The 23,828-nt window shown below is 51.3% G+C and overlaps 1 protein-coding gene across 1 annotated transcript in view; it reads left to right on the top strand.

Annotated features, from left to right (window-relative positions):
• The first annotated feature begins 11,587 nt into the window (after positions 1-11,587).
• Positions 11,588-23,828, top strand: part of TBX21 (T-box transcription factor 21) — a 32,884-nt gene continuing 20,643 nt past the window's right edge. Inside the window, exon 1 of the mRNA XM_084615728.1 lies at positions 11,588-12,200. Coding sequence (XP_084471854.1) covers positions 11,617-12,200 — 584 coding nt within the window. The 5' untranslated portion in view covers positions 11,588-11,616. The remainder of the gene's footprint in view (positions 12,201-23,828) is intronic.

Genomic DNA, 23,828 nt, shown 5'->3' with positions numbered 1-23,828 from the left:
TTTTCTTGGTTGGGACACGCTGGATTTCTTTACTGATTTATTTATGTTGCTGGTGTGGTGGTGAAATGGGAGGGACAGGTTCCCCTCCCCATCGAATTCATCTCTAATTCTGCCCTTTCCTATGGGACCAAATCCCATTATATTGCAGGCGGGGCTATAATGTTCATTCTTCAGGTCCTGGAGAAGACTGAATACCTAAGATGTCCATGGAGCTGTCGATCTGGTATGGAACGGGGACATCCATTCCATGACTCTGTCCTTAGCATGCATCTTATCTGTCTTGCCGGTCTAGCTACCCTTATTATTATTTTTTACCAATAACATTCGTTTCTGGCCCTTTTCCTTGCAAAGAGCCAACAGAAACCAACGTCCAGGTGTGATTTATTCTTCCCTGCTGGGAATCTGGTCAGAGATGTTAGAGAGGAAAAAGATCCACTGATTCAGACCTGTCCCCTGGTAGGGGGCAGGAGATATGTGGAGCAATACAGGATTGTTCCCTGTGCTGACTGTTTACCAGAGTCTTGTCCAGTCAAGCTTTAGGCAGCCCAAGTGCTGGGGCTTTCCTTACCTTTCATTTATGTTTGTATCAATGAGGTTTGCAGAAAGAAGAATACTGATACAGAGGGGGAGAAATCGCAGAGTTGCAAGCGTAGGTACAGGGTTATGCATATAGCTACAGACTTATACACACATCTGCAGGCTTCTACCTTTAGATCCAGACTTATATATAAATACTGGGCCTTTTACAGACATGCACAGGCTTATACTTGTAGATACAGACAGATCCGGGCGTACGCAGACACCTACAAGCCTATCAGAACCGTGACATTTTGATGTCTCTCTTTAGGGGCACTAAAAAAGAAAAGGAGGACTTGTGGCACCTTAGAAACTAACCAATTTATTTGAGCATAAGCTTTCGTGAGCTACAGCTCACTTCAGCACCACTTATTCCAACGGCCCCCGTTTTGGACCTCTCACCCTTCCCTGGACTCTGATGCCACACAGGGCTTTCCAAGACCGCCTGAGTCAGAATGTGGATGCAAGAGGACTTCAAAAAGGCGGCTTTTCAAACGGTAAGCCCCTCTCAACTTTATCTGGAACGAGCCGAGCACCTGCTCTGCTGTAACAAAGCCCTGCGAGCCTGGACTGTGTGTTTGTGCTGGCTGGGTGGCTTTGAGCGTGGGGCGAAGACATGCCGGAGGACCTGGGATCTGAGCGGATCTTCTGTTCTTTTAGATGATGGGTCTGAATCAAACCCTGCACCGTGGAGAGGAATGGATGGTGTTGTGGTTAGGGAACCATTCTTGGGCTCTGGGGTCAATTCCTGGCTGTGCCGCAGGTTCCCTGGGAGACCCTTAACCTCTCTGGGCCTCCTCTATAAAATGGGGATACTTGATTTCCTTTACCTGACCTGTCCATTGAGATGGTAATCTCTTCGGGACAAGGGCTGTCTTGGGACTCCTGCAGCGCTTCGTGCAATTGTGCCACTAGCCGCTTTAAGACAAGGGCTAAGAAGCGGTCCCAGTTTGGATCTGGGTCATCTCTGATTGTGAAAGCCCCACTGAGGCGTAGAGGAGCCCTTAGAGCGTCAGGATCCTCCTGGAATTGCCAAGATTTGTGGTACAGCGAGTGTCTAGAGGCTTCAGTTGAGATCAGGCCTGTCTTGCACTAGGTGCTGAACAAACGTGGTGGGATGCCTTCTACCGCTCTAACTTCCCATGCAGGAGTAGCTAACCTGGTATAAAGCACTTTTTATTCTGGTACAACTGCGTCCACACTAGTGAGGATTGCACCGCTTCAGTTTTAGCCAAAGTGATAAACCGTGTGTGTGTGTAGACAAGGCCCTAAAATAACTTGAACTCCAAAGAATGGAGGAAGGAAACAGAGGGGAAGTGATTTGCCTAAGGTCCTACAGCAGGTCAGAGCTAGGAATAACGCCCAGGTCCCCTGGGCCCCGGTGTAGTACCTTGTCCACTGGCCCCTGCTGCAGGGAAGCTGGTGAGCCTGATAATTGTCTGTCTTCCTCTGCTTCCTGGCCAGGAGGGCTGATCTCACAGCAGGAGGGGGCGTGTGCCTGTGAATTTATCCTCGCTGGGGATGGTAAATCAGGAATGAATTAGCACGTGGTGACGTCAGAGGAACACATGCGGCTGCAATTCTTTCTTGTCTCCTTTTAATGAGTTGGTCGGGTGGTTTTTTCCCCCTTTTCTCTTTTAACAAAAGTTTTCCTGACACAAGAATTGGCTGGAAAGTTTTTGGGAAGAACTTTGATGAGAGATTGATTTATTTCTGGGCCTCCACTGCTTTTGATGTGCAGCATTGCTGTGGGCTGGTAACAAGGCGTCCACCCCAGAGGTGGCCGAAGTGTATAGTTTGTAAAGCAGCTGTGGATCCTCGTGGACACCGTTTTCTCAGGGGGAGTGGGGAGCCACACACGAGGCTTGGATTAGGGTGCATAGGGATGCAATATCTTTGCACCTCAGCGTGTGTTCATGTGAGTCCTCCCTGGGTGTGTCGCCAGGCTGCAGGTGACACTGAGCATAGGACATCTGGATCCAGGATATTGGATTTCCAAAGCCTCCCCAGTCTGGCTGCCCACATTGTAAAATCCTTGAATAAAACAGCTGTTTAAATGTTCCTAATATCAATTCTTTGCTCTTCTAATTCCTGGGGGATTACAGGGCTGGGAGGAGCTGGCAGGGAGCCGGAAGAGGAGCTAGGGCGATTTTGCATATAGATTTAAACAGGGGGAAGGGAAGCCTTTCTAAACAATTAAACTTCTGAAAAGACTGAAATGGCTGCTAAGCTGCATCTGATGGGGCAATACACAACCCTCTATAGAGACGGCAGCCAGGCCCATCAGTCTGGGCTACTCAGTACCATCACGGAGGGTGTCACTCCCATCCACCCAGACACATTCCCCCCCAGCCCCCTGGGGCTCCCTGAGCCTTGCACATCCTTAACTCTCCATTTCCTCTGTCTCAAGAGAGGTTGACTCTTGGGAGCTCCCCTGGGCCTGGTCCACACTGGGGGAAGGGGGCTGTGCAGATCCACTGTCTTGTTCCCAGGGTGGTCTCTCCCTATTCAGCTGATGCAGGGAGATGGTTTGAGTGTCACTTCCCCAACGAATCCAGTGGGTAGCGAAGCGCAGCGCCAGGGGATTTCGGTGCACGGCAGATCTGGGGACATGGCAGGGCGAGGAGATTTTGGGACACAGCAGCTTAGAGAGGGGTGTGTGCATATATTATTTATTTGTATTTCAGTAGTTTCTAGCCCTAGATGCATGTCTACACTGCAATCAAAGACCCGCGGCAGGGCGGCAGCTGGCTCGGGTCCACTGACTGGGACTGGCGGGACTAAACATTGCAGTGTAGACGTACCCTAGGAGTCCTAGTCACGGACCCAGAGCCCATTGTGCTCGGAGTTGTACAAACACAGAACAAATAGCCCCTGATATGAAGAACTGTCTCTCAGTCACGTCCAGCTTCTGTTGAATAGCACCGCACTCCAGTGAAGTTAGGGACACTTGCTTGTGGAGTAGGGGGCAGAGTATGGGATTCAGAATCTGGCCTGATGGAAGCTCAGAGCCTCTGAAAATCAGGCCTCAGATAGCCAGAGATGGGAGCTGCCCCCCGTGGTTATTCCAGTGGATAAACAGGGTTGTTTTTGAGACCACCAGTGATGTGGGCGCACATATTAGGAAGAAAGCCAAGGGGAGCAGCCTCCTCTCCCTTTGAGATTCAGGGTGGAAAGGAGAAGTCAGTGCCCATCAAAGGGTTCCATAATCTCCAATCCTCTGGCCTGGAGGAGTGGAGGGAGAGAAGCACATTGCTCCTTTTGCTCCTTAATCTTCCGCAGTCTGGATGTCGTATGGGTCGCTAAGCTGGGTATGATGGGAAGTCCCAGCGGGAATGGGGGTGAAATCTGGTTACGTCACTATAGACAGCATGATTGGAACTGGGGCCTGCAGCACCGAACATGCCAGGCCCTGCCGTTCCAGCTAGAGATCGTGTGAAAGGGTATTGTAATTGCTGGTGAGGGGACATGACCACACACCGTGGCAGGGGCAGAAGAGGCAGTGGGAGAATGTTTCTTGGAAAGATGGATACCCCAGACCAGAGTCTCTCTCTGATGAGTGCTGGATGAAGCAAACCAGCAATCAGTGCTACTAAACTGGATTCTCTTCTGCCTCCATCATCTCTCACCCTGGTGTTCTCAAGTGTGCATTGCAGGTGCTCTTCCCAGCTTTCTTCAGTTAGCGTTAGATGCAGGCTCTTATTAGCACTAAGCGCTGACAAGAGCTCGGGAAAAAATTCACACACTTTTTTTCTGGTGAAAAATGCAGATTCTGCAACACTGAAACCTTTCTCGAACACGTGTCAATTTCACCAAATTTTTCATTTAGGAAAAAAAAAAACTTTTTAAAAAAAATTCTGAATCCAAAGGGCCGTTTTCAAACTAAAACATTTTCCTTTGTGGGTTTGAAAGGACTTTTCATTTCAAAATGGACTTTCTTTTTTTTTTTTTAATCAGAAACATTTTAAAATCCTCACAAAGCAATCAAAACGAAATCTGTTTCAGCTTTTCAATTCCCTGGAAATTTGGAAATGTTTCAGTCCAACCCAAAATTCATAGATTCATAGATATCAAGGTCAGAAGGGACCATCATGATCATCCAGTCTGACCTCCTGCACAATGCAGGCCACAGAATCTCACCCACCCACTCCTGTGATAAACCTCTCGCCTATGTCTGAGCTATTGAAGTTCTCAAATCATGGTTCAAAGACTTCAAGGGGCAGAGAATCCTCCAGCAAGTGACCCATGCCCCATGCTACAGAGGAAGGCAAAAAAACCCCAGGGCCTCTTCCAATCTGCCCTGGAGGAAAATTCCTTCCCAACCCCAACTATGGCGATCAGTCCAACCCAAAATTCTTTTACCAGAAGCTGGGAATGGGCGACAGGGGATGGATCACTTGATGATCACCTGTCCTGTTCATTCCCTCTAGGGCACCCACCGGGCACTGGCCACTGTCGGAAGACAGGACACTGGGCTAGATGGACCCTTGGTATGACCCAGTAGGGCTGTTCTTCCGTTGTTGACAATTTCAGAATTGCCAGTGAACTGGAAAAGCCATTTGTTGCTCAGACCCGGAGCTGAGAACTTCTGAAAATCTGGCAGTGACTGTGGATGCTCCTTACCGAGCTCTGGCAAATGTGCTGCTGGGGTCCTGATCCAAAGCCCAACAGAGAGACAGCCATTGACTTCAAGCCCTAAGCCTGTGGGCTACTAATTTTCTTGTCTAAACTTTTTGGAGTGGCTGTTGCAATATTTCCACCTCTGATGAAGAGAACAGACTTCCAGCCTGGAGGGGGCTCGCAAGAAGGAGAGCAATTGCTGTTTATGTTATAGTTGGGGAAAGGGAAAAAAACATAGGAGTGACGAATATCTGGTGTTCTGTTTCTATTCAGTGTGATCTCCAAGATGAGTTAAATTCAGAGTTCTAATGAGAAGAGAGAATGTGACGGGCTGAGATGTGGAAATAAATAGCTTGGTGAGAACCCTCCTGATCAGTGTATTTTTGGGGCTGTTATCCCACAGTCAGATCAGTGATCCCTGGCCACCGTCCCCTGCATACTCTGTTCCCTCTGGGAATGGAAAATATTGACAGACACTTCTCTGGGATAGCTGCCAAGGAAGAAGAGCTCCGTGTAGCTTGAAAGCTTGTCTCTTTCACCAGCCGATGTTGGTCCACCTTGTCTCGCTAATATTCTGGTTCTCAATATGGCCACAACAATAGTGGTCACTGTAGGGAAAGATACAGGGATTTCCTTTACAGGTGGTACAGGTCTGCCACTGGGAAACATTATACTGAAGGAGGACTTGTGACACCTTAGAGACTAACAAATTTATTTGAGCATAAGCTTTCGTGGGCTACAGCTCACTTCATCGGATGCATCCGATGCTCAAATAAATTTGTTAGGCTCTAAGGTGCCACAAATCCTCCTTTTCTTTTTGTGAATACAGACTAACACGGCTGCTACTCTGAAACCTGTCTTTATATCGAAGGACAGTCTCTTGATTGCCAGCTTATTTGGGATGGACGTGGCCTGGCACGGGGAGGAATGGATAGGGTGGGCATAGCTGGCACTGGGATGAGTGTAGGAGGTGGGCATGGACTGGGGTGAATGATTTGGAGGGCAGAGGGTGGATGCCCCTGAGGCAGCACTGGATTTTTCAGGTTTCTTGAGCATTCTAAAAAAAACCACCCACCACAGCAGAGAAGAAAACCTGAACATATAAAAGTGTTAAAAGCAACATCCTCTCTGCATGGCCTGCAGCTGCACTTAATGGATCCCAGTACGCGTGGCACAGAGCTTGGACGGGCACTCCAGGACCCTCTGCCTGGGAGATAAACAAAAACTAAACATCTTGTTGACCTCAGACATTTCTCCCAGGATGCTCCCTCCCAGCCTCACCCCTCCTTCCATGTCAGCGCAAACTTCCCACCCGGGCACATTCGCTTTAGCCTGAAATGAGTTTGACTTTCTGTCCGGAAGAGGGGCGCTCCTCTGGCTTTCAGCACTTTCTTTGAAGCCCTGTGCCTCTCATTCCCACTGTCATCAAATGTCCTTCAGTGGAGTTGCTCCTGTGTAAATGAGAACCGAATCAGGCCCACGGATTTGTGGGGAGTTGATTTGTCTGCCCCTGGTGTTAAATCTCACTGTGGTTTTTTTTCAACACTAGCGGAAGTTTGTTTTTTTTCCTTCTACCTTCCAAATGAACATTTTGAAAAGGTGCTGTCAAGGAATTTTAGGCTCGACATTTCAGGCTTGCTGCAGTTACAAACCCTGGATATAAATAGAAAATGCGTCCGGTTCTGATTTTTTATTTTTTGATTCTGAAAATGCTTCGGAGTTTGATTTTTGAAATTTCACTAAGAACGGGGATGCATGTTTTTTGCTGCTTCGCTTGACGCATTTCCCTGCGGTGTCACCGTTATGTTGATATTAATGTTTAGACCTTTCTGCTAGTGGGGGGTAGGTGTCGTGAGGAATAATAATAATGGATTAATAATTAGTGTCGAGCAGTACATAGCATAACGCTTTACAACTGGAAGGTGAAAGTGACAAGAAAAAAATTCAAGTGACTAGACGAGGTTCAATATCCAAATTGAGGGAAATGTACAAGTCAAATGGTGGAAAGGAAATTTTATTTGTACAATTATTTCAGTTGCAATATTTCAAAGTACCATGGGGCTAAAATTTGCTTTTTGATTGTACGAGGTTTATGTTCAAAGTGTCCTTTTAATAGCCCTGTTCTATCTATCTATCTATCTATCTATCTATCTATCTATCTATCTATCTATCTATCTATCCTTGTATGGCTTTCATCACAGGAGTGATGAAGTGGGCTGTAGCTCAGGAAAGCTCATGCTCATATAAATTGGCTAGTCTCTAAGGTGCCACAAATACTCCTTTTCTTTTTGCAGATACAGACTAACACGGCTGGCTTCTACTCTGAAACCTATCACAGGAGTACTGGATGCCCTGAACCCTGACTCAACTGGTTAACCCTTTGTTCCTCAAACCAGCAGTATCAATTAAATCAATGACAGGTTTCAGAGTAACAGCCGTGTTAGTCGGTATTCGCAAAAAGAAAAGGGACTGTCCCTGTGATTCCACCAACACAAATCTTCCCACCCAGGTAGACCTAGCTCATACCCTTATTCATACAGGCAGTCCTAGCTCAAGGACTACAGGATCATGGCCCCAAACCACAGATTTATGGGGGGCAAAAGCAGAAACAAAAATAAAAGAACTGAAAATATTGTAAAACAAAAAGAAAAGGAGGACTCGTGGCACCTTAGAGACTAACCAATTTATTTGAGCATGAGCTTTCGTGAGCTACAGCTCACTTCATGGGATGCATGCCGTATTTCTGTAGCTCACGAAAGCTTAGGCTCAAATAAATGTGTTCATCTTTAAGGTGCCACAAGTCCTCCTGTTCTTTTTGCGGATACAGACTAACTCGGCTGCTGCTCTGAAATTGTAAAACAAGCAACTCTCCCCCTGCCTATGCTTTTTAAAGCAAGTTCTTTTTCTATCCTGGCATTTTTTACCCCCTCCTTGGAAAAATACTATTTAAAGATCGTGCAAAGTAACAAAACTTTTATTGGATGCAAATTACCCTGCAACTCTAGAGCATGGTCCCACAAATGCTACAAATGTGTTGCCAGTAGCTTTATTCATGCCAATAAGCCCACTGAAGTCAGTGAAGTGTGCTGATTTACTTGCATGCGTAAAATGGGCCTATTACGCTGACCGATACTGTCTCATTGTACTCCCCCGTGGGTCTGTATCCACCTGTTGTCTCTTGTCTAATACTTCGATTGTAAGTTCGTCGGAGCAGGGACAATCTTTTTGCTTTGTGTTTGTACAGCGCCTGGCATCACACGGCCCAGATCCATAACTGGGGTTCCTTGGCAGTATGACAAAACAAATATATAATACATGTTTTCAGTGTCTTAAGTTTGGATCCCAGGCCTCTAAAATCCCTGGAAAATCCAACACCCTCCCTCACCTCTTTATCATGACCATCATCTTTATTACAGGGGGTATTACTATTTAATGAGATTTATTTTTGCTGTTCTCTTGATGCAGGGCTTAGATTGAGCTGTTTCATTTGCAAAGGGTGAAACTGACCACGGGTTCAGTTGAACAAGTTGGGACTCTGAATACTGCTCCATCCACATGGCTGAGTTGTCTCCATTGCCCACATCCCCCATTTCCTCTTTCCCCTGGACTCCCCTCAATGATGGTTCCTCCAGGGAACCTGGATCCTCTGACTCCAGTTCCACTGACCATGATAACAGGGCTAGTATTTGGCCATACAACATCCTGGCACCTCTTTGAAGATACTATCTTCTTCCCCGGCATCTATCTTTCACTTAAAAAAAAAAAGTCTCAAGCTGTCATAGTTGCAAAGGAAACCTCAGCTGTGACCCATGAGTAACCGCTGCCAAGACATCTATGCAAGCCTGCAGAGAGCCAGGGCCAGTAGCTTGGAGAGAGGCTAACTCCCCCATTCATCTCAAGGAGGAGTTAACTGGGGTGATCATTTCAATGTTAGCAGTGTTATCTATTTCGTGGAAAAGGAGAGGGAGGGTCACAGAACAGCCCAATCTGCTGGGTGGGATATTGAGGTCTCAAGCGGTGACGTTTGGGGATACCCCCCACTCAGGAAGGAACCCTTGGGGGGGGGAGAGCTCAGTGGTTTGAGCATTGGCCTGCTAAACCCAGGGTAGTGAGTTCAATCCTTGAGGGGGCCATTTAGGGATGGGGGGCAAAAATTGGGGGTTGGTCATGCTTTGAGCAGGGGGTTGGACTAGGTGAAGCTCCTGAGGTCCCTTCCAACCCTGAGATTCTGTGATTCCATGAACCAAATGCAACAAGCCAAAAGTGCTACCCCATCATATTTCAAACCTCTACAGTGAGCAGTGTCTCATTTTGGTGACTCGTGGGTGCAGTTTATTTTTGGGGAGGAGCTTGGAAGACACCTTTCCCCTCCCCCAGCTCAGCCCCACAGACTGGGGGGTGATTATCCTAGGGGAACAATTGGGTCCTGATCCTGCAATCAGATCCATGCAAATGTGGGGTCTGTGAAGCAACTAGAGCTCGGCACAGGTGCTCAGCACCCTGAAATAAGCAAACAAGGCCCTGATCCGACAAATATTTCTGCAGTTGCTTAACTTTCCACACAGGACTGACATCAACCTGCCGGCATAAAGTAAAGCATGGGCGTAAGTGTTTGCAGGGTTGGAGCCATGGGCTGGGATTTCCAAAATGAGGTGCCCAATTCCAATGAGATTTGGGGGCCTACCTCTGTTAGACTGTCTGCACTACAGACAGCATAGCTATGTTAGGCAAGATATCCCACTGGCCGAGCTTGCAAAGGGCTTCCAATCAACAGGAAGGCATTTCTCCGTCCGTCTGTGACATGTTAACTTTTGAATGCTACAGCCAATCATTTGCAAAATTTCAGAGGATGTTCTAAGCATTAATGGGCAGGACCTTTTGAGGGTGGGGAGATCGGAAAACCAAAAGAGGGAAAATGGGGGGAGCAAACTGATGATTATAAACATCTGGGATGTGCCCATCTCACTCTGAAGCAAGTGAAATAACAACGGCTAAACAGCATAGCCCTGGTTATAGAATCAAACCCAAACCTGGTGCAGCTGCAGTGGACTGACCCCTTACTAAGTGACAGTCTGACCCTGCAACCATGAGCGTGATTCCGCTGGCTTCGTGGGGACCAGAGGCTGCTCAAGACAATCTGCTGCCCTGGGCAAAACTCCACCTCCCCCGCAGGCTTAAAGCCGCAGATTGGCCCCAGCCGCCCACTCCTCATGATGGAGGGGTGGACGGGCCAAATTTCAGTGATTGGCCTAGCTGCCCTGCCATGATGGAGGAGGGGGAGAGGCAGCTGGGCCAAATCTGCAGCCTTAGGCAGCTGCCTAGTTGGCGTGCAAGACAAGGTGGGTGAGGCCTCGCTGACATCCTGGGACCATCCCAGCTACAACAACGCTGCCTAGGGAGGTGGTGAACCTCCTTCCAAAGCCCTGGCTGGGATGATTTAAGTTGGGGATTGGTCCTGCTTTGCGGCGGGGGTGTGTGTGTGTGTGTTGGACTAGATCACCTCCTGAGGTCCCTTCCAACACCCTGATCTTCTGTGCTACTTAAAGTGAAGCACATGCATCTGTGCTGGCAGGATCGTGGCCCTAAGTTCGCCTTTTATAGACTATCAGGGTCCCCAATCCCCAACTCCCCAGATGCCCCCCCCCTCAAGGATTGAACTCAGAACCCTGGGTTTAGCAGGCCAATGCTCAAACCACTGAGCTATCCCTGCCCCCCCGGCCAGTGTCCTTTTCTCCCCCCCATCTCAACTCCCTCTTCAGAATGGGAGTCGCCTGTAGCTTTAAAGAGGGAAGGGAACGAATCTCTGGCACCCCCTCCCCCTCCAAGGGGGGCGTGGCCAGCAGGAGGCGGAGCCTCGCCGCCCCAGTGGCTCGGCTGCTTTTTATAAGAGGGAGCTTTGAGCGGCTCTCGGAGGCAGAGGATGGGGCAGGTGGAGTGATAGAGCGGGGCAGACCAGGCAGCTCCCAGGAGTGGGGGGAAATCCCCCCCTCCCCCTTCGCGTTGCCCTTGGAAAGAGAAGAGGTGTGAGGGGGGGGCCCTCCCCCCGCCCCCTGGAAGCGAGCGGGTCCTGCCTGGGATCTTTAGTTAGGAGGATTTTGTGCAAACCGACCTGGGGGCTGGAGGGGGGTGGGTTTCCTTCTGCCTTTGCTCCTGGCGTGTCCGGCCCGGCGATGGAGCCCCGGGGCTGCGTGTGAAGCCGACTCAGCCGCCGCTGAAGTGGGGCTGGGACCTGTGGGGCGAGCGCTGCAAAGATTTTTTTTGGGGGGGGGGAGTCTCTCTCTCTTTTTTTTTTTTTCCTCCCCCTCTTTGCACAACCCTGATGAGTTGCTGAGGGAGGGGAGGGGGCTGATCTCCCCCCCCCCACCCACGCGCACACCTACCTCCCCTGCCCACTCCCACCCCGCCTCGCTTGGCAAGTCGATGGGAGCCCTGGACCCAGCCTCCGGAGCCAGCAGCCCCGCGCTCACCATGCTGAATGGGACCCAGAGCCAAAGTTTTGCCAAGGAGCCGCTGGATCTGCAGGGGCCCAAGGAGCCGGGCGAGCTGAAGATGGGCTTGCAGGAGCGGTTCTACTTCCCCGACGCCCCGGCTTCGGAGGGCTGCCCGCTGAGCCTGCCCTACGGCGCCCCGACGGTCCCCGGGGGCTTCGGGGTGAGCAGCCCGGCCACCGCCCGGGCGGCCACCGGCCGCTTCCTGAGCCCGGCCCTGAACAGCTGCGCCGCCTACGGACCCCAGCCGCCGCCCGCCGCCGCCCAGCCGGGCAGCCACGGCTTCGCGCTGCCTCCCGGCGAGCTCTACCCGGGCGGCGGCGAGCTCTACCCGAGCCCGGCGGCGGGGGAAGGCTGCTACCCGGGCGCGGTGCAGCACGTGTTCCCCCGGGGCCCGCTCTACCCGGTGCCGGGCTACCAGCTCTCCGGCAAGGTCCAGGTGATGCTCAACAACTACCCACTCTGGGCCAAGTTCCATAAGCACCAGACCGAGATGATCATCACCAAGCAGGGCAGGTAAGGGGGGGGTCTGGGCCCCTCCGGACTGGGTGGGTGGGTGAGGGGGGGAGAACTGGGCTTGGTACAGACGGAGGGGGGACGGGTACCCCCCTACAAGGGCGGCGGGGGGGGGAGTCTGATGGAGTAGTGGGGGGGGTGGGGAGATTGGGACTCCCCCCAAATCTAGTGGCGGGGGCGGGGAAGACCTGGAGCCCCCGCATCGCCTCCCCCTAATGCGGTCCCATTTCTAGCTCCCCCATCCAAGTCCTAAAACTTCCCTGAAGAGAGCCAGAGCTCCCCGATCCCCGCCGTGCGCCCCGCACCTCCCTGCCCGAGTGGGACACCGGGCGAAGGGGGTGTAGGGCGCGGGTCCCGGGGCGGGGGGTCTGGCTCACTGGGGGTCTGCAAAAGACGGGTGCCGGGAGTTGTCTTCGGCGCTCTCGGCTCTTTGACAGCGGCCGGCGGCCAGGGCGTAACGCGCCCCCGCAGGGACAGCAGCGGGGCCCCAGGGCCGGATCTCAGCCCCTCCGGTGCAAAGCCGGGGTCTTGCGCTGTGTTTGTACAGCGCCGGGCAGGATGGCCTCCTGGGCTCTGAGTCTCATAGTTACTAGAGTAACGCGAGTAATAAGCGAAGTGCCTGGGGGTTGCTCTGTGTTTTCACTGGTGTAACTGAGACCAAACTCTGGCCCTGACAAGGGTGTGTAGAATTACTTTGATCTTCCACACACACTGGCTTTCTCTCCCTAATCGCTTGTCTTTCTGCCAGTGAGGGCTCCAAGCCAACTGCTGTCCGCCTGGCCATCTGAGCAGGTCTCCCGCCTCACATCCTGTATTTCTGCTTGGGTGCCCAGCAGGTCTCAGCCGCTGGTGCCCGCTGGACACTCTCGGGCCAGGGACTCTCAGGGTCTTTGGGGGCCTGGTGCCAAGTCTGCCCAAGAGTGGCTGGGCAGGTTCTGAACCTCTGGACTGTGGCAGGCTCGCTCAGATAGCGTGCCAGCTAGTTCAACAAGCCGAGAGAAACCATTTGAATCGGTGCCAGGGGGTCCCCAGGCAGTACGTGGTGAGGGTCACAGGAATCCAGGGTCTTAGTGGACAGTAAAATCATATCCTCCTTTCCCAGGCTTATCAGCTCGAAATGGACCTTTAATGATCACGATGATGACAACCTAGGGCCCAGGGCTCTGGTGGCGTAACTCCTCTGACTTCAATGGCCTCAGGCCAGCAGGGAATCGGAACCCTGAAGTGCCAGGAAGTGGCTTAATGAATGCCCGCCTTTGGCCCAGTCATCTCCAAGCCCTGGACAAACGTCCCACCTCAGCAGCCCCCACCATGTCATAGACTCCCCCACACTGCAGATGGGGACGCTTTGCCCCATCTGCCTGCCCCTGAAGCCCAGGGGCCAGAGAGCCTCTGATTTCATGTAATACAGCCCTGCCATGAGTGCAGGGGACGGGACTAGATGGCCTCTGGAGGTCCCTTCCAGTCCTACTGTTCTGATTCAGCGGGTGTAGGGCCTGTAAGGTGTCAGGCTTGTTTCACCTTGGGCTGTCTGTGCTTACAACGCCATCGCCGATCACAGCCTGCCTGTGTTACTTCTGCAGGGAAGAGGTACTACAAAATCAGGGCCTAGTCCTGGAAGGTGTTCAGCACTCTCAGCTTGGGGCCTGGGAGCGGTGTTGCATTTGTTCTTTAAGCGGCAGTCTGCTTCTTAGGAGACAGTCCTATTTCAGTGTCAGTTTAACAGGCGGACACACACATGCTGGACCAGATTTCCCCCCCTGGCTGGTGTCAATTGGCCGAGCTCCATCGACTACTCTCTGGCCATGCCGATTTGCACCAGCGGGGGATCTGGCCCCTTCTTTTTAACCTAACCTGCCTCCCTTTTAGGTGCTTTCTCGCGTCCTCTGCCGGGGTTAATGCATTTTATAAGATGCTTTTTAATAACTTCTTAAAAGCTGGAGCTGCCCCTGCAAATCAGGGCAAAACAGAGCTTTGGAAATGGCTAAAACGCAGACCTGATTTGGTGGATTTGGCTGCTGCTGTGATGGGGCATCTCCTTTCCACCCAGGAGGTCTCTGCACCTATCAGCTTTTTCTTTTTCTTTGGCCCAGACAGACGGTGTCACTTTGATGCCCAAACCAACCTGCTTAATGTGTTGAAAGTCTAAACGTGTTAAGGCCGGTTCATTTCCCACGCAGGCTTCCAGGCCTACGATCCTGTGGAGCATGCCCTCTGCGAAGCACTCAGGGTGATTCAGTTACATACCATCACTATCAAGGGAAGGGGAAGGAAAAAAGAGAAATACCAACCCGATATATCCAAAAGCACCAGGAGCTAGAAAAACCCTGGCTAGTACTCTCTCAATTCCTTTCTCTGCCTGCAAACCCCAGTGACTCGGCTCCTCTGGAAATTTAAATTCAGATTGGGGGTGGAACATATTTGATAGGTTTTCAGCATCTGAGATTTTTTTTTTCCACTGCTGGGGTCATATAGAAACCTACTAAAATATCACCAGAAGAAATAGCTTCCTCTTTCCCCTGAACCCAGAAGTAAACCCCTTCCAAACAAGTTTTAACTGCACATTGGATGCATTCACATAGTTAATTCCATCCCTCTGAGCCTTTCACTAAATCGAGTATGATGAGTTAAATTAATCTGTTGCTGTGGGGTGTTTAAACAAACACTGCCCAGAGGTGGCTGCATTCCAGAGGGGCTTAAAATGATTCACATGTAGAGAGGGCCCAGTCCTGCTGCCCTGGCACTAGATTGGAGTCTTGCCATTGACTTCAGTGGGAGCAGAATTGCGGCACCTAGTCTGTGAAGCTGGTTGGTTTTAATAGTGCTTTGAGATCCTTCTTCTGTAACAGTGCTGTGTGAATGTGTAGACCAGGATTTTCGAAAGTAGCTAAAGATTGTGTGCCTCACTTGCAACCCCTGAAAGGGGGCTTCATTCTCTCGGAGCCGGGGTTGGCTCCGTGCTGACTGAAAGTCAGGCCCCTTTCATCTGGATACTGCCAAATTGAGATCCACCCAAAACTGGGCTGATTGCAATCTGAATAGCAAAGAATCAGGTTCCATTGGGGTTTTAGAGTGAAGGGAAGCCCATTACCTCCCCAGCGCTGTGAATTTTGGGGAGGAAGAGAGGGATCTGCTGGGTGTTCCATGACTCACTCAGCTAGGCTTGAATTTGTGGGGTTGCCTGTGGATCCAACCTGAGTGTCCCATGGCTGCTCCTTGAAATCAGCTGTTGCCCAAATACAACCATGAAACAAGTCTGGCTGGGCATGGAGTGTGGCTGTCTTTTAATGCAGACTTCTGCCGAGGCAGGTCATGCCCTTACGAGAAAGAGCTACAGTATTCTGTGCTCATGGTCTGATGTTGACTAAGACCTCTGAGTTTGGGGTAACTTCTGGAGGGAGAGGGGGAGTGTGTGTGTGTGTGTATATATATCTGTGCTCACGCTGAATTGGGGTGCTTAACAGTTAGCTCCTTCCCTTTTGGAAGATACTTAAATCCTCTCCGAATGGCCCACAGGAAGTGTGTGTGTGTTGGAAGGTGAAAGCTCTGGAGCAGCTGCTCCCCATTGGCAGCAGGTGCTGTGGGAAATCATTTGGACCCATCTGTCTCTTGCTCACACACACACTACAGTTCGAGGGGCTGATCTGGCATCTGCTGGAGCCATGGTTTCATTGGACATGGATCAGGTCCAGATGTTTAGATGCCTGTTGAAATCAGCGAGAGTTAGGTGCCTAAATACCTTTGAGGGAACCGGGCCTCTGTCCCAAACCCGGCTCCTTGGAGCGTCGCCACTGTGGGTTGACCCATCGCTGCAGTAATTTTCTTTTCAACAGGCGTCTGGGGCAAATCTGGTGCCGGACCCATCCCTCCACAGGGCGTGAGACGGTCCCTGTTACTTCTATAGTGTGCTCTACTCCGTGAGAACACGACTGCAATCTGACAGCCAAAGCTGGAGACCCCTTCCTTAGTTTTATTTGCTGTGGGCTTGTCTAAACTGGGAAAACTTGTGTTGACGTAACTCCCTGGAGGCGGGGCACCAGCGCAGCTCCCCTAATGTGCTGGTGCAAAACGGCGCTCGCACTGGTAAGTTCACCAGGGCGGGTTGCACTGGAGTAAGCACCAACTTGCACGGATGCACGGGCCCGGTGCAAAGTAAATCCAAAGATCGACTGGCCCTGAGGCTAAACTCTCCTTGGAGTCGATGGACCTGATTCACTCCCCGGTGTAAAATGAGGCGCAAACGCCACTGAAGTCAGGCGGGCTTGCCCGGTGCAATGTTACTCTGCAAAGAGCTTTTCTTTCCCTTGTTGGTATTAGCGGGGTGGCGGGGGGAGGTGAGCAGCAGCGTCTGATTTTGATGATCCCTCCCTGACTCTTCTGTCTCTTGCACGGCCGTGGTTATTGTGGCTCTGCGCCCTTTCATCAGCTCAGACTCAGCGGCAGGCTTTTCATTGGGAGACAAGTCGACTCAGGAAATCAGCAGCCCACCTGCCGCCCCTCCACGGCGGGGTTTTTTTAACCAAAGGGAGCAAGCGGGGCTGTGTTCTGTGGTGTGCTCAGGAGGTAGAAAAGGGGCTGGGGGGCGGGAGGTTGGGGTTCAGCAAACCAATTAACGATCAAACTTAGCTGTTGTGAAGCTGGTCCATTATGAGAGAAGTCCTCTTAGCACTGCGGTGGGGACAGTAGACTCATCCCCATTTTACAGACCAGGAAGTTCGTGCTGTCCCAACCAGACAGGGACTCAGCAGACCTAGGATTAGAACCCTGGACTATCCCCTTCTAAAGCTCATTCCTTCAGCAGGCAATGTGGCAGGAGGATGCTTTGCAGAGCAGGAAAATCAGAAAGTCAGCTGGTGCAAATTTTACACCCATTGGCTGCTGCCCCCACTGGGAACCTGACACACACACACACACCCCCACAAGGCTCTGTGGCTCTGTGTTTGTAAATAAGGCCTCGCTTGGGAGTCCCACCTCAGCACCAGGCCACTGATTTCCACACGCTTGCACCCGCCCCTCTATCCTAGACCCTTCCACCCAAATCACTAGGACATTCCTGTTAACAGGGCAGATTCAGAGGCAAGGCCTATGTGTGGGTGGCTAAGGTGCTCTTAGATTTCCTTAGACTGACTGATATGCAAGGCAGGCTAGAGGACTCTGACTCCCTCTGGACAGACTTACTCACTTCTGAAGTTGGCCCGAAATATCCTTCCACCAGAGCACCTACATAATCTTCCACTCGCACCCACTTACCTCCATGTTCCCTGTGTCACTGCTTCACGACTCATCACCGCCCCGGATCCTTCCATCTCCTATCCTTAGCAGCGAGCCATGGCCCTCACCCCAGCCCACTCCTCCCACTTCTGTGTCAGAACCACACTCCTGTGGTCTCCACCTTGTGCTTAGCATAGCAGTATGATAGCGTGGTGCAAGGCTAGGGAATGTATGAGCAAGTAACAATGTATTGCAACCTAGACAGAGCCCCTCCCCACCCCCCCCGCCTTTCAGGAATCGTGTTTATTACAGAAGTAACAGCGATAAGCCACCTCCTTTCCTAAGAAAGCACTTTCAAAGTAAACCCAAACTTCCCAGTACAATTTAGCTTGACCTTTACCAAAAGCTATGCATCAGGTCCTCATCCGTATGTCAGGTCTGGCCTACAAATTAGATCAACTCAGCTAAGCCGCTCAGGGAGCTGGGTCTAGGTTACAATACATTGTTACTTGCTCATACATTCCCTAGCCTTGTACCACGCTGAGACAATCGAAGTGTCCATGTAGACTGCACTAGATCGATGGAAGAATGCTTCAGTTGACCTAGCTACTGCCTCTCGGGGAGGTGGATTACCCACACTGCTGGGAGAATCCCTCCCATCTCCTGTCGGCATAGGTCATGTGCCGCTGTGGCCTTTTAAGTGTAGACAAGCCCTCAGAGTAGACCCATCGCCCCCATGGTGTTGGGCTGTCAATTTTTAAGCAGAATTCCCTACCAAAGTCAAAGCAGGAATGTTCTGCTTAGAGAGACCCCCATCAACTCAAACCAGTCCATTTAAATAAAATAATTTAAAAGTGATTTCAGAGCCTACCCCTACCCTGGAGTCCCCCTACCGTATTTTACAATCATGTTTTCTTGTGCATAGGTAGAGAGGGAGGGGGAGAGAGAGATTTTCTTTCCCCTGTAGTGTGTAAAGACTCACCAACAATCAGGGGAAATTGACTCTACAGGGGAAAACTATGAAATTGACTATAACAGAGGAAATGGTGAAACTGACAAGACACAGAGGGCTGTCAAATGCACAAAGTAAACAATGTAGAAAAACATATAGAAAAATGTGTTTTGGTTTTTTCCCCCTCTCCACTTCCTCTCATTAACCTCATCAACCTTAGGTGTTGCTTGTAACAATATTAGTTTGTTTTTAAATCTGATGTTAGAGAGACAAGGTGAGGGAGGGTAATATCTTTTATTGGACCAACTTCCACTGGTGGAAGAGACACACTTCTCAGCTCCACAGAGATGCAGCTCTTCTTCAGCTCTACGAATCTTGAAAGCTTGTCCTTCTCACCACCAGAAGTTGGTCTGATCAAAGATACTACCTCACCCACCTTGTCCAAGGATATTAGAGAGCCCACCAGGGCTGCAACAACACTTGAAATCAAATGTGACATTTTAAAATTGATGAGGTGACAGCTTGTCTCAATTGAAATCAACGGCAGAACTCTCATTGACAGTAAGGCCAGGATTTCACCCCTTCTGAAAACCAAGCTCTTTGGGGAAGGGACTGTGTGTGTTTGTATAGTGCCTAGCACCATGGAGCACAGATCTGTTTGACACCCCAAGGGCTGTCTAAATGCAAAAGCAGTGTAGTTAAATTCATACAAGCCCCCTAGTGCGGATGCAGTTATACCAATAGAAAGGTGCTTTATACCAGTATAACAAGTCCCATATGGGATGCGGGGGGGGGGGGGGGGGAAAGAGGTCAGGGCATGTACTGGTATAACCTGATCAATTTAAAAAAAACAGCCCCGTAACTCACATAGTGGTATCAGTACAAAATCTGTGTAGTGCAGCCCCAAGGCATTACCTCGATGCTGAGACAATATGGCCCTGGCTTCCAAGAGGTGGCCAGTCCTTGCTGGTTGCTTAAGCCAGGGTTTTTTCTATAGATCAGTCCTCAGGCACATGCTAGAATGTAGGGTCTTAAAGTGTTCCTCTTTCGATGTTCTAAATGATACTTGCCACCAGAGATAAAACGGTCCCCTGCACAGTAACAGATTAAAATTCCAACCACATCAAAGTCCCCACGCGCCCGAAACTTGCTTAAATGTGAAATATATTTATTTATAAATGTTTCGGGGGCTGGTACTGCTGGGCAAGATTCTGAGCTGGCGTAAATCGACGGTGTCCCTGCAGCTGTGCCGCTTACGCTCAGCAGATAACCTGGCCCGTTTATGGGAATGTCTCGGTAGTTGCTTGTCGGACAGCGAGGGAAGCGTGATGAGATCAATGCAAGAATGGCAAAACTAACAACCCAGCGAATGCCTACAGTTATGTTGGGTAGGATAAACGTAGTGTAAGTGCTTTAAATTCTTCATATTTAAGGGCTAATTAAACGCTGGCAATAGATATTTTGAATAATCTGCTCAATTTCTTCTCCACTCTTTCCCCATAGCACCCATCACCATATTAGCAGAGCCCTGCCTAAACTATTGTGTGGGTTTCTTGCATCTTCATTGGCCGTTCAGCGGTCAGAGGTGTGTTAGCAGCATACGTAGACACACCTGAGTTAGCTTTAATCCAGCTATCTTTGGGAGCGGAGCAGTGCGGGCTGTACAAACTCCCTCGGGACCCTTGGGTGGCTAGTCTGTGCGGCCGCAGCTTCCCTGCTGTTGCTGCCTGAGATTCAAGTGAACTCGGGTGCGGTCATGTTCTGCGATCACGCCTCTGATCGCTATGTAGACTGGGTCTCTGAGCCCGACGAATTGGATCCCGGGTCTGCTCTGCTCTGGTGATGCCTGTTTCTTCCAGTGCTGATTACGCCCACCTTTGCCGCACTCTGTGTTGTCCTGGTGAGGGCCCTGCATTCAGCAGAGATCTTCAGCTCGGTGTGACTTTAAAGCAGCTGTTCTGCTCAAATAAATTTGTTAGTCTCTAAGGTGCCACAAGTCCTCCTGTTCTTTTTGTGAATACAGACTAACACGGCTGCTGCCCTGAAACTTAACAGTAAGCAGGTGCTCAAGTGCTTTGCTGAATTGAGGCCTCCTGGCGTTGTGTCCCTTCAGTCACAAAAGAACCATTTTTGAGTCCTCTCATTCTTATATTAAAATTTTTTCTTCTCTTCCCACAAAGAAGTCCTCCCACCCTACCCATGAGAACTGGTGGAATAGAACACGAGCTAGGTCCTGCCTTTGTTTCACAGACAGGTTTTTATTTATTGTATTTGTTTTGTGGAGCCCTCCCTCTGGCGCCTGCTGGAGAACTTTTAGGACAGTGACTTTAAAATGAGTATGAGACCATCAATCGTAAGCTGTAGGAGGCAGGGACCATCTTTTGGGTCTGTGTTTGTAGAGCGCCTAGCAGTGGGGGGTCCTGGTCCGTCACTGGGGCACCTAGTTACTGCTACAAGACGAACAGTGATGTCCTGGCAAGCAGGCATTTAAACTATATATGGGGGATGGGATCTGATCTGCCCCAAAGTTTGGGGCTCTTCGGAGAGGAAGGTTTGGGCTCAGACCCAGCTGGAAAACAAACAAAAATGCTCCTTCCGCGGGAGGAAAGAAGCTAAAAGAAAAGGGAAGCCCCAGTGCTGGTAATCTGGATCTCAAAGGCAGTCTCTGATCTGAAGAGGGGATGGGCCCCTGCTCCCAGAAGGCTCAGCCCCCTACCAGGTGTAGCTTGAGAGCCTCAGAGGCCTTGTGTGAACATGGGGGGGCAAGGACATAGCTCTGGCCCAGGACCCATGGGCTGCTCTGACCAAGCAGAAATAGCATGGCTAGCTGGCGTCCCCAGCATGATGGATGATTTTCTTTCTCAGTATCAGACTGGTATGGGGGGAGGGAACCACGTGGCCTGAAGGCCAGCTCCCCAGTGGGTGAGGTGTAAATAAGCCTTGCTCTGAAGTCAGTGGATTTACACCAGCTGAGGATCTGGCCCTTAGCATGTTCGTTCTAACATGGATGAGATCTAAGGAGGAGACTGTGCCTTATCACCTGGCTGAGCCTCCCTCCTGCCCCCAGAATTGCCACTGAAGTTGGGGTGAGATTGGGATCCACAAGGAGAGAGAGGCCACGTTCCAAACTCCCCCTCTCGTGCTCTATGAGCTGGCCTGTCCGTCCTTTTGACGTGTCAGGACATTCCCATGAGCTGGATCCAGGGGGGCTTCTCTCGGAGGTGTCCGCTGCACAACCGTCTCTGCCTCTTCCCCGAGGCGCGTCCACATGGGGTCCCTCCTGCAAACTAACCCGCCCCCGCCTCCCAGCAAGGCGGCAGGTGGGCTGAGCTGTGACTTAGATGCCAGAAGATGCTCAGTTCTCAGGGCCAGTTAATTTTTTTTCCCCCTGACCCCGCTCCGATCCCCTTAGGGAAAAGCAGACGACGCTGAGAACGGGGGGCCGGTCCCCGCATGCTCATAGCTCCTGCTGATGCTAATGCAACATTACAGCGTGGTGGGACTTTTATCTCCAGCGCACACGCTCCTTCCCCAACCCCCTCATTCTCCCCCCACCCAATGCATGATCCAAATCGGCGCCGGGTGTCACATCCCCAAACCCAGCCCCGAAATGCTGCCAAAAATTGAAACCTGGTCCAGTCCCTTTAATCCACTCTGGTTCATTCTGGCTTGGGGAGTCTATTGTCGTCTGGGCCAGATCCCCAGCTGGTGTAAATCGGCCTAGCTCTGTGGAAATCAATGGAGCTGCTTTGATTTACCCCAGCCGAGCATCTGGCTCGTAATGGTTGAAGCGACCAGAGGCCTCAGCAGAGATCAGGGCTGGATGGTGTTTGTAGGACGATAGCCTCCGGGGGGGTGGGAGGTGGCAGAGCCCCCACGGAGGCTCAGAGCCCCATTGTGCCAGGTGCTTCACCAACACAGAACAAAAAGATGGTCCAAGAGACAGCGGCTGGATGCAGATGGGGGGGGTCCGAGGGAACAATGGGCCGGGACCGGCACCAGCTGCCTCGCCGGTTTTTTGTAGGATCAAGGCAAAGGAGAGAGTTGAGGGAATTGCAGGAGAACAAGATTCCACTTCATCAGCAGAGTGAAGGCCACTAGGAGGATGGCCAAGGAGGTGGGATTGGGGATGTTTAGAGGGGCCCTGTGGGAGCGAGCACAGAGGGGCTTGTTGAAAATGTAACCAATGGGGCTGGCACCCCCTGCGGGGAGCTGACAAGAATTGAAAGTGAAGGCAAATCGCTCGCATTTGAAGTGCTGGAGAAAGGGAGAGTCAGGGGAGAGATCCAGAGAGAGCGGTGGGGTGCTCAATGATGCTCTTAGCAGCAGCAGTCTGAACGGGGCGGCACAGGGCAAGACTGCATTGGTTGGGGCCATGAGATGATTAGAGTTTTAGCTGCACGGATGGAGAGGCCAGGCCGTGGCTTCTCCTGTCGGCGTTGTCAATTCACCTCCCTGAAGGCCGGGGGAGAAGCCCTCCCGTCAACCCAGCGCTGTCTACATGGGGGATTAGGTCTGTATAACTGCTTCGCTCGGGGTGTGGATTTTTCACACCCCTGATTGATGTGGTTATCTGGTGTAGACCAGGCTGGGTGCACACTACCACTTACTATCACGCTGCTCAGGGGTGCATGAATAAGCCATCCCCTTGTGCAACGTAAGTTGCATGGGTGTGAACAGCGCTGGGCCGGCAGGAGAGCGTCTCCCGACGACAGAGCGGCTGCCTCTCGCGGAGGCTGGTTTTATGATGCCAGCAGGAGAGCTCTGTAGCACTTCCAGTGTAGACTAGCCCTTAGAGAGGTTCTGCCGAAAGAATTGGCAAGATTTAGACCTAGCCTGGATGGGAGGGTCTGGAAAGAGGGCCGTGTTTTAGGGCCTGGCTGGCAGGGAGAAAATGGGGAGATTCTATGAAGCAGGAAAAGTGGAGGGGTAGGACAGGGGGACAGTTTGAGGAGGGAGTCCAAACAGCTGGGATTGAGGGCATGGGAGTCGGCCGGGTTGGAGAGGCAGGGTTGCTTGGTAGGGAGAGGGCAGAACTGAAGGAGGAGAGGATGGCATCGCAGTGGAGGAAGGTCCACACGGTCACAGAGTTTCTGCCAGAGGCACCAGGGCAGGAGTGGAGGAAGCAGGTGTTGGGGTTTGGCCACGGCTGAGGGCTGCCAGGGCTGGGGTGTTGCATGGAGAGAGAGAAGTCAAGGGTGGAGGGACATGGAGCCAGGAGGGAATCAACCCCAACTCTCAGAGTGGCAGTGGACATCGCTGCATTGAAGGGTCAGAGTCTGATCTCAGTGACACCGGCCTAAATCCAGAGTCAGTGGATAAGTGAGGGGGTGAGAAATTTAGTCTTTTAAAGTTGGTGGCGCTGCTCCGGATCTTGGAGGGAGATTGGGACTCTGCATCCATTGAAGACAGGGGGGCCACATCGGATTTCCACTGGGGCAGCGGCAGTCTGGGCGACCCTAAAA

The sequence above is a fragment of the Lepidochelys olivacea genome (genome assembly GCF_965140295.1).
Source record: "Lepidochelys olivacea isolate rLepOli2 genome assembly, chromosome: 27".
NCBI lineage: Eukaryota > Metazoa > Chordata > Testudines > Cheloniidae > Lepidochelys > Lepidochelys olivacea.
This window is presented reverse-complemented; position numbering and strand designations above follow the sequence as displayed.